The 14,714-nt window shown below is 44.0% G+C and overlaps 1 protein-coding gene across 1 annotated transcript in view; it reads left to right on the top strand.

The window, feature by feature from the left end:
- Nucleotides 1-7,053: 7,053 nt before the first annotated feature.
- Nucleotides 7,054-14,714, top strand: part of MACO1 (macoilin 1) — a 65,648-nt gene continuing 57,987 nt past the window's right edge. The window contains exon 1 of the mRNA XM_061393090.1: nucleotides 7,054-7,367. Within this exon, the coding sequence (XP_061249074.1) occupies nucleotides 7,288-7,367 (80 nt within the window). The 5' untranslated portion in view covers nucleotides 7,054-7,287. The remainder of the gene's footprint in view (nucleotides 7,368-14,714) is intronic.

Here is a 14,714-nt window from a genome sequence, read left to right as displayed (position 1 = left end):
GACGGTTGTGTTTACATGCTGGCAAACTCAGTGATGACGGTAGCTGGTTCCCACAGGGGCATCCTAAAGCCCTGTGTGTCCTGATCCTGCCCAGTGAAGGACAGACCACTTGACAAGAGGGCCAAGCTCCTGAATGAACAGAAAGGCTTTCTTTAATAAAAGGGAACTGACCCCACAGGTGGCCTCTCCCAAAAGATTGGTCAAAAGGGGAGTTTTCTCTCTACCTCTCTGACTCTTGCAAAAGACCCCTGTTTTCTGACGACAGTTCCAGATAGTCTGACTCCAAATCTTCAAGGCAGGGTCCCTGGGAAAGCACATGGGATCTAGAGCAGAAATGTCATAAGTCAAATGTTAATTGTCAACTCTAGGTGGGAGGTGAATGGCTTTTCACTGTACCTTTCTTTCAACTTTTTAGGTTTATGTTTGAAATCTTTCATAACAAAATGTTGGGGGAAAATGTTCTGTGTGTACCTGCTGTTCCCCGTGTCCAAAGCACCCCTCCCCTCAGGCATCTACATGCTCCTGCCCTCACCAACTCAGATCCAAACGACACAAGCCCAGGGACTTCTGACTGTTGTATCCTCAGCACCTGGTGTTTAGTCCATAGCAGGTGCTCAAGAAATACCTGTCGACTGAATAACAGCTGCCGATTCTGGAACGCCAAGCACTGGACCCAGCATTTTACAGACAGTATTTCATTTACTCTTTCCCTCAAACCTGTGAGTACAGGCATCACCACTCCCATTTGACAGATGAGAAAACTGCTGCTCAGAGAAGTGATGCAAGCACCCAAAGTCACACAGCTAGTAAACAGCAGAGTCGGAACCCAACCCACATCCATCCGATGCCACGGCTTGTGCCCTTAACTGCTTTGCAATTCTGTCGTCCATTAACTAAACCACTTACAGTCTCAATTTCCTTATGAGTCAAATAAGATGAGCTGATTTGCTTTCCTCACAGAGTTATTATAAATGTGAGACTACATAAGCATGCTTGGCAACCTGTGTTTTGGAAATGAACGTGGGCAAGTGGTGCCATGACTGTGGCCTCCTGGTCTGAGTGACCAGACTTCCTACGGGTATGATGAATCAAATCAGACAGACTATGCCTGGTCCTTGGAAGAAAAACTATGACCAACCTAGACAGCATATTAAAAAGCAGAGACATTACTTTGCCAACAAAGGTCCATCTAGTCAAAGCTATGGTTTTTCCAGTAGTCTTGTATGAATGTGAGAGCTGGATTATAAAGAAAGCTGAGCGCAGAAGAATTGATGCTTTTGAACTATGGTGTTGGAGAAGACTCTTGAGACTCCCTTGGACTGCAAGGAGATCCAACCAGTCTATCCTAAAGGAGATCAGTCCTAGGTGTTCATCAGAAGGACTGATGTTGAAGCTGAAACTCCAATACTTTGGCCACCTGATGTGAAGAGCTGACTTATTTGAAAAGACCCTGATGCTGGGAAAGATTGAGGGCAGGAGGAGAAGGGGACAACAGAGGATGAGATGGTTGGATGGCATCACCGACTCAGTGGACATGAGTTTGAGTAGGCTCTAGGAGCTGGTAATGGCCAGGGAGGCCTGGAGTGCTGCAGTCCATGGGGTCACAAAGAGTCAGACATGACTGAGCAGCTGAGCTGAAATGTAGCTTTCACATGTGATTGTCCATTTTCTGTAGAAACTCTATGAGAACATTTACCATGTCCTCCTCATCTGAGTTAAATATTGGAAAACTCAGTCATGGGCAGGGACCAAGGAGGTAGGTAGGCGCCCCTCATCTTCTCTCTGGAATCCTGTCCACACCAAAGGTGTGATTCTGACCTGGGCATGCTTAGTTAGAGTGTGGCTAAGTCAATCATTTATCTATTTAACAAACATGAGCTTTGGAGTCAGGCAACCTGGGTTCAAATCCTAGCTCTGCAAATTATTAGCTTGGTCACCTTGGGTAAGATGATCAATATCTCTGAGTCTGTTTCCTTATCTGTAAAGTGGAGAAAATCAGTATCCATCTCATAGGCTGGTTGTAAAGATTAAATGAGGTAGGACACATAAAGTGTCACATATGTAGAGAACTTACCATAAATGTTAGAAATTATTATTATTGCATAAGCTTGACATGTTTACCTTAGAAAACCTCAAAAATGCAGAGGTCTGTAAAACTTAGATAGAGCACCCATGATTTCATCATCTCTCCAAACCAGCTCTACTTCTTTTTGTATATAATCTTTCAGATTTTTTTCTATTCATGTGAATTTATGCCTTGTTTTTTTCCCTACAAAAAATGAGATTATATAGCACATGTTTAGTAACTTGGCTTTTTTTCATGAACAGTATACCATAAGCAGTTTCCAAACTAGGAAAAATCTTTCTACAACACTATTATGATGGATAAATGTCCAGGCTCAGACACTAGACTACCTGGATTTGAATCCTGCTCTATCACTTACCGTGTGACCTTAGGCGAATGACTTAGCTTCTCTGTGCCACAGTTTTCTCATCTGTAATATAGCACCAGTAGTAATCTCTTGGGCTCCCCAGGTGGTGCTAGTGGTAAAGAACTCGCCTGCCAATGCAGGAGACATGGGTTCAGTTCCTGGGCTCAGAAGATCCCCTGAAGGCAGGCATGGCAACCCACTCCAGTATTCTTGCTTGGAAAATCCCATGGAATGAGGAGCCTGGCAGGCTACAGTCTATAGGGTCGCAGAGAGTCAGACACAACTGAAGTGACTTAGCACGCATGCACAGTAATCTCCTCCTTATAGGGTTGCTGTGAGGATTAGATCAAAAGGCATAGGATGCTTAGAGGAGTATCCGCACAAAATAAGTGTTACATATCATCATTCTCCAGGGCACACTGACTTCCATGGTAAGGCTATGTGATCATTTGTTTGACCAGGCCCCCCTGTGGGATATCTGGGTTCTTTATAAAACTGTTGCTGTTCTAAACACTACTATAAATATCCTTCATTAACAGGGTTCTCTGGGGGATGCAGACAAATGTATAAGAAATGGCCATCCAAAGTCTGGATTTTCCTGTGACTCCCATGAGACAGGAACAAAGCTCAAGGCAGGTGGGCCAGCCTTGCCTGGTGGGCTTGAGGGGATAAAAGCTGCTGAAAAGGTGGGCATGTAATTTCCTTGGATGTGAAAGAGCACGTGATGATCTCCTCTAGGCTATTCTGAGCTCAGTTGAAACTTCTGCGCCAATTCCAACCCCTTGGCCGTCTGAAAGTCCCAAGAGAAGAGGAGGAACAGCCCTGAATTCCTGTCTGGCACTCGGTCTTTGGAATGAGAGCAAATTATTTCTCTTTTCTGTCTTACTCATCTGTTAAATGGCCACTGCTGATCTCCCCTGCTTCCTGATTGGTGGAGGAAGTGTGGGGAGCTGGGGAGCTCTGTATTAGGCAGGAGGTCTCATCTCAGGCCAATTTTGTGTGCTGAGGATTCTAAAAGGTCCTTTCAGTTTGAAAGGCTGGAACTTAGGCAAAGCCAAAGGGGTTTTGGCTAAGGTGGGCCAGGAAAATACAGAGTCCAGCTGGGGCAGGAGGAGTGAGAGGAAGGGAATGGAGAAGGGAAGACTTACAGTGGTATGTCCTTGGTCTCTTGGCAAGAAGGCCTTTCCCATCATTCCACTCCAGCCAATCATTACATCAACTACCCTTAACATCAGAGTTATTTACAGGCACCAGAGGACATGCCTAGAGCATCAAGGCTCCATACATCTTAGCTTATGACTCAAGCCAAATTCCTTTACCATAGCAACTGCATGATCTTGTTTTCTCTGATGCTCAGTTTTCTCATCTGCAAAATGGAACTAATATGTTCTGCTTCTAAACATAGGGCTTGAAGTGATTCTAAGAGGTAATCTTGGCACAGAGTGGACAGGTCACTCAACTCAGGACACCAGCAAGTTGATATCTCAAGTGGGACTGGAACCCAGACCTCCAGATTGCTTCTTCTTGGGCCATCACCCTGGGATTCTCTCTGCCCTTCCTCTGCTCCCATGAAGCCCAACAACTAACAGTAACTCCCAGCCACTCTATACTTCTCCACAGCATGGAATGCCCTTGTCAGGAACCTGGTTGATGGGAGGCTAGCCAGAGAGCTTCAGAAAGCTGGTAAGTGACCCCAGTGCCTCTCTCATCTTTTTTATGGACTATTGACCCATCCATTCTACAGTGTGCCATGGCACTGTCCTAGACAACAGGGACTCAGTGGGGAGTAGGAAAGACCAAAGATATGGCCTCTAACCTTGCAGAGTTGACTGTCTTAGTTGCTGGCCCAGGTAATCTGGAAACTTGCAGTCATGGAGAAGAGGGCTATTCCAGTTGGCAGACCCCATGGAGTCTGAAGCCATGATCTCACCATGTACCTATGCCTCCAGGAATATTGATTTAGGTATCCTTCTCCATGAACCAACCTGTATGCTTTTCCATGAATCAACCTGCCTTGGCAACCAACCTTGGCAACTTGGCAACAGAAGTCTTTTTCTGTTGCTTCAAGCAGAGCATTAGGTTCAGATGCTTTCACAATGATAGGTAGCCTTGGTGAAACTTTGTTTGTTATCCTTGGCTGCCCAGCGACACTTTATCAACAGGCTGGAGTAGAGGTGAAGGATGAAAAACAGATATACTGTTAACAGAAACGATTTGCAGTAACCTACTGCATGTCTGGCCCTGAGAGTTCATCATCTGGTAACAACCTTCAAACAAACCTGAGTGAAAACTCTGGCTCTGAGACATTTAGTAACCTGCCAAAACTAGTAAGTGGCCAAGCTGGAATTTCAATCCTGGTCTGAAAAAGCAGATACTCTTACAATTTTTCTAAATGCATCTCTATAGGGTATGAATCCAGTCCCCAAGAAGCTTTTCATCCAGGTGAATGGACAAGTCTCATCCAAGAAACCACAAATTAGGAACAGTACTGCTGGAGATGCTCTCTGTAGAAGCAAAGGCATGGAAGAGGGAAGACATAGTTGTCTTAGTGGATTTGAGGACAGTGAATAGATTAAGGCTTGGCTGGCCTGGGGAGGCCTGGAAAAGAGGGGTGGGCCCCCCTTGTGACCAGCTTTGGATGCCATAATAAACAGAATGGGTCTTGTCTTCCAGGCACTGGGTAATCTTTGTAAATATTTCTGACAGTATAAAGTAACAGCAGCAGTTGAGGATGATGCATTTGGGATAAATTACAAGTTCCTCCTTGGGGTGGGTTTTTATTTAAGGGAATGATCACAGGGCCGGGAGATGTCCACGCATCCCAGGACAAAACAAGATGGCATCTACTTTCCTGTAAGTTTTTTAGATGTGTTGTAAGACCGTCTGACTGGAGAAGGCAATGGCACCCCACTCCAGTACTCTTGCCTGGAAAATCCCATGGATGGAGGAGCCTGGTAGGCTGCAGTCCATGGGGTCGCTAAGAGTCGGACGCGACTGAGTGACTTCACTTTCACTTTTCACTTTCATGCATTGGAGAAGGAAATGGCAACCCATTCCAGTGTTCTTGCCTGGAGAATCCCAGGGACGGGGAGCCTGGTGGGCTGCCGTCTCTGTGGTCGCACAGAGTCGGAAACGACTGAAGCGACTTAGCAGCAGCAGCAGCAACACCATCTAACAGTCCCTCGGTTGGTGAACGGTTAAGTTGGTACAGTCACTTGATAGATTTTGCAACCATCAGAAATATTTAGGAAGGATGAATTCATTATAACATGTAAAAATGCTTATGTCAAAGAACAGAACTACAAAACTGAAAGTCTTAATAATAATAAAAACAACAGTAATAGTAGTAATATATCATCCAGGGGGAGGAAACTGGAAAGAAAGGGAAAAATACAGAATGCTAACAGTAGTTCTGTTAAGGTGATGAGATCCATGGATGTCTTTCCCACCCCCCGCCCTCAGCAACTTCCCTACGTTTCCCCAGTTTTTCTTCACTGATGTGCATTCCTCTTTTTGACATCTATTCTTTTCTTTTCTCTTAAAAAAAAAAAAAAACAACTTTGTCTTTTCTAACTGCTATTTTGCCATACCTATGCTGCAGGGGAGCAATGAAGAGTAAAAGAACAAACAGATGTAGAGCACCCAGCGCGGTGCTTCGCGCAGAATTGAGCGCTCTAGGAATGTTAGGTGAGAAGGGTCGCTGACCCGGCTTCCCCGCGGTACCAGAACCCTGCCCGGGGGCATAGACGTCGACGCTTGCCAGGTCCAGCTAGCGCGGTTACCAAAGAAGCTGCAGCCGCCGCAGCCAAAGTGAGCCCTGCGGACGTGGAGCCCGGGCCGCACCGCCCCACACACACCCACTTCAGCAGCCTCGCGCGACGGCGCGCGTACCACGGCCCCGCCCCCTGTGACGCGCCTCCAGGAGGCGGGACCACGGAGGCCCCGCCCCGCGCCTCCTCCGATTGGCCGCCGCGCTGTCACCACCACGTCGCGGGAAGCTGGCAGGGTGTGTGCGTGTGCCTCTGTGTGTGTGTGTGTGTGTGTGTGTGTGTGCGCGCGCGGTTTGCTTTGTCATTCGTATCCCCGTCGCTCGCAGACGCGGCCGGCTTGGCCGAGCACTCCAGGATCCTCAGGAAGGGCCCCCGGCGCCTCCCGGACGAGGAGGATGCGGCCAGCTCCTTACATAAGGATGCGGCGGACCGGAGTTTCAGTTCAGCGCAAAAACGCACATGCCGCAAACCCAGGCCTCGCGATTTCATAGGGCACTAGGGATAGCTTAACAATGAAAAAAAGCACTGCATGCTCTAATATGAATTCTCATACAGTGAAATGCAACCCAACAATAAAGAAATGCACCTTCGTAACAAGGCAGAATATAGGATGTTATATTTATAGGGCCTATTTATAAGCCTCTATTTAAATCGTTTCTGATAGGCTCGGACGCAGGCCCAGACACCTTCATGATAGGTGCACTCTTCTGTCCTTCAAAGAGGTAGGTGCTAGAGTCCGTTTTGCCTCAGAGGGCCCCGGGATTGGCCGGCAGCAGCGTAGCGGCGCCTGCGATTGGTCCGAGAGGCCGTCCGTCGGAGCGGTGGAGGCGGGGTAGGCGGCTGGCTGGTGCTGGGGCGGGCGGGCCCCGGAATTGTCATTTCTTTGTTTCCGAAGGCGGAGGAAGCTCTGAGCGCCCCCCTCCCTCCTCCCCGTCCCACCCCCTCCCCCCCGGGTGCTGGCTCCATGTCTGTGTGACCGGCCCCAGGGGTAGAGTCCAGGCCCGACGCGGGGCGGGCCGGCGGCGGCGGCGGCTGAGGTGAGAGACGGCGGCGGCGGCGCGGGCACCCGGCCCCCCAGCGGGAGGATGAAGCGGCGGAACGCCGACTGCAGTAAGCTCCGCCGCCCCCTAAAGCGGAACCGGATCACCGAGGGCATCTACGGCAGGTGAGTGGCGGAGCCCCCCGCCTCCGCCGGCGCGGGCCCCGCGGGCCCCCCGGCCGGCTCCGGAGGGGCCGGGCCCCGTTATGTAACCCCGACTAGGCCGCACGCCCGCGCCGGGGGCTCCTCGGAGGAGCGCTGCCCAGAAGGGAGGGGGCCCCGGGGGTCCGCCCCGGGGAGCGCGGGGCGTGGCGAGGGCCGCCGGCCCGGCTTCGAGGGCGCGGCGGGCGCGGGCTGAGGGAGCCGCCACGCCGCCGTTGGGAGCGTCCGGGCCCCGCCGGGGGGGAGGGGCGGCGACCCCTTCCCCGCCGGTGCCCGCCGGGCCCTCGGGGCCGCTCCCGGGGTCCACGGGCCGCCTCTGTCTCCCCGCCCCTCAGTCCCCTCTGGCCCGGGAGTCGCCGGCCCGGGCTGGGAGGCGCGTGGACCATATGCCCCGATGACGGGGAAGGCTGACAAAGTTGGGAGCAGACAGGGGCTCCCCCGCGGTCCCTCGGCTGACCGGGCAGGTGGTCACGTTGCCCCCTCTCGCCTTTTACTTCTCTTACGGGATCTCAAACTTGACACCGACTGCTGAAGCTCATACCCACCCCCCAAATCATGCGCTGTGGCCCCGCTCCAGACTCAGGCGAGATGACCCTTTTCTCAGCCGCATTATTTTGACAATTCTAAGCAGATAGTTTTCTTCGAACCCGTTAAAAGGGATTTTTTTCTCCAAACTCACGGTTTTTTTGTTTGTTTGTTTTGTTTTTAATCCTCCCCAAAGCAAAGCCGTGTCCCTTTAAATAGAAATTGAATTCAATACCGAGGGATAGGACAACAGGTTCACGGGGCAACTAAGTGACCATCCCAGCTTCCCTCAGCAGCGTTTGTGTTCGACTGTTATTTTCTGGTTCTCACTGTGTTAATTCTAAATGGTACTTGCTTTGATAAAGAAATGATTTTAGAGGAGAATTCTCAGGATGTGCATATAAGCTAAATTGAGTCCTGGCGGTGTTTTACAGTTTAGCTCTTTTAGCTGTGGAACTTAGAGAAATATGTGAGGTAACTGATGACACCCAAGTTGCCTGAGCATAGCTGGACACCTTGCTTATGCTACTGTTTACACATTTAGAAAGATTGCTTTTCACAAGCAGCTGACTGATGTAAACATTGGATGTTTTCTTTATTTCAAGCTTAAAAGCAGGTAAGAAGTCAGTTAAAGTAAGAAGTTGTTGGATATATTCTTATGTAAGGAGCCACAGATCATAGAAGGAGTTCATACATTCAACAAATACCTGCACTATGGACCAGCCCCTGTTCTGGCTAGTAAGAGTATAGCAGTAAGTCAAGCAGGCCAAAAATCCATGCTGAGTCAATCAAACCTGACCAATTAAGCAAAAGCTGTAAAAGCAAAAAAAACATTTTTCCTGCAAATTTAATGGATGAGGGAAAGTTCTCTTCAAGTTACACACACTATAATTTTTGAATAAGGGAAGGGTTTTCCCCCTGCCTATTGAAAATGATTTGAACAATTTAATATTAATGGTGACACAATAGAGAAAGCATATTAAACAGAGTTGGTAAACCAAGGACAACCCTGCTATTTGAATGGCTAACGTAAATGCACCTGTTTATAGTCAGAAGATTGAGAATCCCATATTGTTTCCATATTTTCTGTTGTATTTCAGCTTCTTTTGTATTTGAACATACATGGGCAGTTTAGTATATGCTCCATAGTTACCACTTAGTGTGCATCAGTGTGAAGATGTGAATTTATTGTCTAATGAAGTTCTATTATTTTACTAATGAACTTTTGAAATTTGAATTTTCTTACCCTAAAGGTTAATAGTAAATACTCTATACAACTGTTCAGAGTTTCATCTGTAAGATTGTGAAAAACCAGTAGTGTTTCAGCTCTCAAATCTGTTGAAGCTTCTCTTTGATACTCTTTAAGTCAAATGTTAATAAAAGACCCACATATATTTCTGTCTTTTCTCTTAGAGCACCGTATATCAAGTGAGTGGTTCAATTTACTTATCTGTTTCTTAGTTTATATTATTATATTATGGAATATTATGATCTGAAGAACAAGATCATAGTGTTAAGGTTTTTTGCAGTTTTGTTTTCAAAGGAGATTTAGAAAATTTCCAGTTATTTCTGAAGCAGACAGAATGAGTGAACTAGTTATGAGTTGTGGTGTTTGAGGATTTGTGAGTATCAGATTTCTGTTCATCATCGCATTTACGTCTACACTAAATTGTTTGTAACACCATCTATTGCCCATTTTGTTTCTCAACGTCTGGCCAATTTTGGTCTCATTAAATAGAGAGCTTTGTTTTTTTCTGAGGCTCTGTTGACAGTTCTGATAACCACTATCTACTGTTTCACAGCGTAACCTTTCATGGACTTAATATTTGCATGTTCTCAGTCTGCACAGCTCTGAGCTTGGGCTAACAAGGAGGGAGCTGTGGTGAAGAGAGCACTGGACTGAGAGTGTCAGGAGACCTAGGTTCAGACTTGAGTGTCCCAGCTCTGCCGTTTGGGACAGACAAGGCAGCCACAGCTTTGAGCCTTAGTTCTCTCACCTGTCAAGTGAGTTTTGAGGACTAAAAGGAGATAATGTCCAGTTTGTGAAATTCTGTATGAATTCTAGCATCTTAATACAAAATTATTTATTTAGCATGTTGTTGTTATCACAGTTTACCATATTTGGTTTATTTTTTAAAGGAGTCAGGAAAGACCATAAAATTTGTTACAACTATCAACAAAAGTTGAGTAGTCAAAACAAGGGATCAGTTGCTGCTTGGTCTTGCTGAGGAAAAAAAAAAAAATCCCTGTTGCTGAGATGCTTTTAATCATGGGCTGCAATCCAGCAACTGTGACGGAGGTGATTGTCAAATGATACCATTATTATCAGTATGGCTGTGGTAGAATTCTGTTTCAGGGCAAGGTAGATGGAAAATGAATTTTTAACATTATGTTAATGTTACCTGCATTTATGTATATACCCACCATTTGAAAACTGAAATGTATTAGAAATATGTTATTTCAGTCAAGTTAATAATCAAAAATAAGAGAAAGGAAATAGGAATGGTGATCATTTTCTTTTACATCATTATGGGCTAAAACTTCAGTGCCATTTTGAAAAAATCTGAGCCCGCACAGAACCTGACAGAGAAGAGGAATTCAGTGCTTAATGTTGAGCAAGTGAATTAGTAAATAAATCCATATAAGCCAATCTGTTCCACTCATTTAAGAACCGTCATTGTTTAAGTAATTATGGAGGATGCAGAATAAGATATGATTTCTTGTCTTCAAGGAGTTTACAGTCTAGGAGACCATAATAATTCCCTCTTAAATTTGTATAGTGATTTTGAGGTTCCAGAGAACTTTGAGTTCTGTCCAAGTAGAAATATTTTAGTTGAATTAAATTTTCGCTTGCTGGTTTACCTGATGCATTAACAGACTTACTTTGCCCTGTGCTATTTTACGATGAAGTAGGCAGTCACCACTAAGTGAGGAAATACATATACTCAAATGAAATTGATGTGAAAGTACTTTGGAAATTATGAAAAAAGTTTTTAATAAGAGAAAGTAAAATGAAAAAGTCTACTTAACTATAATATTTCAGAAGCCCTTGGCTTTTAGGGCAGTGACTCTCTCCCTGTATCTGCCTTCACACATGCACCAGACACTCCCCAAAGTAATATCTAATTACTCCATGCAGTGATTCTTCAGGTGCGATGGGGTTGGAGTGCTATGTAGTTTTTAAAAGCCTTAAGGGAATTCTGTGTGGTTCCACACCTTTCATCTTGCCGGGTTCCCCACCCCCTCTGAGAATTACTGACTTTATAATAGGAAGATGAGAAGACAAGCTTTGGTGAGTAGGAGACAGAGGCAGAAACATTTATGTTTAAAGTCTCCGCAGTTAAAATCATTGCTTACCCAAGTAAGTATAATAAGAATTTTAAGTAAGGCATGTGTGTGTTTTAAGCTTCCGTAAATTATTTTATATCTCAAACTGGTAGTTGAAGGAAGCACCCCTTCACTTGTGGATTTATGGATACTTCCTGTCATGGTGTGCTGAGTTCTGCTTGTAATATGTTGCCTGCAGGTTAAGCAGTGTAATACTGTACCTGACTTTTACATTTTAGGACTGGGGACTTCCCTAATATGTACCATAACTTTTCCCATCTTTATTTCAGAGGAGAATTTTCTGGCCTTTGACTTTCTGTAAATGGTCAACGTTTATATATTTCTCAGCTTCCTAATTTCCTTTTTCAGACCCTTGTCTGAATAATCTCATCTCCAGAGATTTCACTTCACTGCTTTTCCTACCATCTTAATGATGTTTCCTAAGCCTGGTTTTAGACTTCTTTGGGCCATGCTTATTAAAGCCACTCCAGGCTGGCCTGACCCTTGGCTGCCTTAATTGTACATGTGTTCTGCAACTGAAACCCCAGATACCAGTGTTGCAACCTCACAGCCTAAAAGCATTTTGATCATCTTGTAAACCTTAACTTCAGTGGTGCTGGACTTGACAGAAAAGTGATAAACGCAGTATTGTTTTAGAGGGATATTGGGAAAAGGGGTAAATACAATGGAAAATTTAGGAATTGAAATGTTTTCACTAACCTTTCTAGTGAGGTGTTTAGCTTAACTCTTACATTTGTAGTTTCTGTGAAATACATTTAAGCAAATCTTCCACACTGGAATTCTGTACTTTATTTTTGCTAGTAGTGTACTACCTTAAAAAAAGTACTTTCCTCCAGCTTTCATTTATGATTCTTCTTGTCTGAGTGTTCTTGACAGTTTAGTTTCATTAGATGTTTTGAAAATTACTTTAAGTTGCTGCTATCAGTTGAGGTGGGGAAGGGAGTGAACATGATCTATTTCAGTATTTCAGATTATTTGCTTAAAAGCATCCTGTTTTATTAATGATACTTTCCTTTTTCTTCATATTAGTTTCTCATGGCTTTTCTTGAACCTCACTGATTTGGAGATTGATTTTAATAGTAATCTCAATAGCTTATTATTTTCACTTTCTTGTTATATACCTATATACTGTGGACCCAATCCATGTTCTGTAAGCACTTCTATTTCCAGAGTCTTTTTCTTTGGCCATTTCTCCCAGGTTTCCCAGATACTAACCCTTTGGGGTTTTATGTGGCTATATGTGTGTTTTGTTCTGTCATTTTCTAGGCTACCATCCAGATGATAGACTTAAGGGGCTATAACAAGATAGAACATATATCTTGTGGAGTCTGGAGGATCAGATAGAAATTTTATAAACTTAGTTGAAACCTCAAAGTGAAATACTATAATTTGGGTTACTTTTCTTGATGAAATTTAGTGTGCCCTTCAAATATAGCTATTACTTTATTCTCTAGGCTTCCCAGATTTGGGTGTAATTATTTTACTTGGATCATTTTCAAGAAATAGGTCCAGAAGAAAAAATAAATTTCTTCTCAACAAGCTGCATAAGTAGAATGGTACATACCAACAGGAGAAACACATACCCTCTGCTGCCCTTTTTTTTCCCATCATGGATTTCTTCAAATACCTGAGGAGTAACTATTTCCTCAAGGTCTCTCACCTTCAGGAAATGCATTCTGGTAATGGAAACTTTTTTTTAAAAAAGGTAATCAACTATTAGAGTATATTCTTTGAGGCTTTCTGTCTTTACTTTGACATTTAGTTTAACTGACATCAAATTGACCTCAGCTCATCAGCCTTCTTAAGGTGCCTGTCATCCCGACTTTGAAGCCCCTTCATAGCACTGGCTTTCCTTCCTTTGTATTTTTACCTCTGCCATCCTTAAGAGCCATGTGCTGACATTGACTCACAGGGTTATAACGTCAGAAGTCATTTATCCCTCACCCCATCCTCCTCTGTTGCCATTTCTGTTTTGGAATTTTTGCATTTAGTGGCTTGAAATGGTGCGCCCAGTCCACTTTAGGTGTATCCATAGGAATCACTGATTCATTAAGGCTGTTGGGATCTGCTTCCTACCCAGAGCAGGGGAGTTGGCTAGAAGTAATCACACTCTTGTTTAAAATTATATTATTACTTTGCTCATCTTCAAAACACTTTTAAAACCCAAATAAGCTACTCTGTACTAAAGTCAGTACTCTGCCTATCTCTTAGTGAGGTCCCTTGAGCTCTGGAGAGGATGGGGACCGTTTTCTTGGTCAAACAAAAACCCCTATCTCAGATGATAGAAATACTAAGGTTGGAGTCTTCTAGATGTAATAAGTATTATTTTCTTGTCTTTTTCTAGGCTTGACAAACTATACCTCGTGGTTCATTGTGTTTCTGGCTTTTTTAAAAAATGAGTCGTCTTTTTCTTTTTAAATTACATCTTTCTCTATTACAGTGACCATTCTGTGAGTATGACTATTATTGGAGAGCAGTCTTGAATTGTCCCATCTTTTGTGCCATGGCTATTTCTGTAAAGAGTCTTTGACTTTAGCATCTTTTTCTGCTTTTAAAACTTAATAGTGTTTACAAATTAAGTTTATTGATTCATAGTTTGTGAATTAAGGTACTGAGGATTTATTCTTTTGTAAAGTGTTTTAGCTTATTTTTTTAAAGCTTGGCTCTCCTGGAAAATTAAAGAATTATGTAACTTGAATATATACATACAGAGGGATATAAAGAAGGGCAATAATATTTATTGTGCATGTAAGAAGATGGGGAAGTCCAATGTGATAGTTAAGCATAAGGGCTTTAACATCATATGAACTTGGGTTCAAGTAATGTCCCTGACACTAGTTATGTGATTTAAAGCAGGCAAATGACTGCTTTAACCCTCAGTTTTCTCATCTGTAAAATGAGGATAGTAAATAATATTGTCCACTTAGGATTGTTATAAGGATAATTGACCTAAGTCATGTAAAATACTTAACATAGTATCTGACACAGGCATGGTTGCTTGAAAAGTTGATTTCTTTTATACTGTTGTTACTATAATTTTATTTTCATTCTGTTACTTAGTTCCAGGAAAGATACTAGTTTCACAGATGAGAAAACTGAGATTGCAGGAGGTTTCAGTACTTGATAGAGGCCTCTATCTGTCTAACCCTGAAGTCTGTGCTCTCTTACTTACTGTGCTACTTCATCCTTTCTGGATGGTGTTTACATGCAGTAACATAGCAGAGTTTGGTCCTCTCAGACTCTACTACATGTAGAACAGGTGTCCTTATCTTCATGTTTCAGGTGAAGCAGCAGCTACCAGGAGGGTCCTGTGCAAGGACATTGATCTTTTTTCCTTCTCAAAATGAGAATCTCTTTTCTATTAAACAATCCAGTATGGGTGTGACAACAATGCAAAATGTGATCCTGGACTGAATCCTGACCTGGATCCTGGACTTG

Source organism: Bos javanicus, chromosome 2 (assembly GCF_032452875.1).
Source record: "Bos javanicus breed banteng chromosome 2, ARS-OSU_banteng_1.0, whole genome shotgun sequence".
Taxonomy (NCBI): Eukaryota; Metazoa; Chordata; class Mammalia; order Artiodactyla; family Bovidae; genus Bos; species Bos javanicus.
This window is presented reverse-complemented; position numbering and strand designations above follow the sequence as displayed.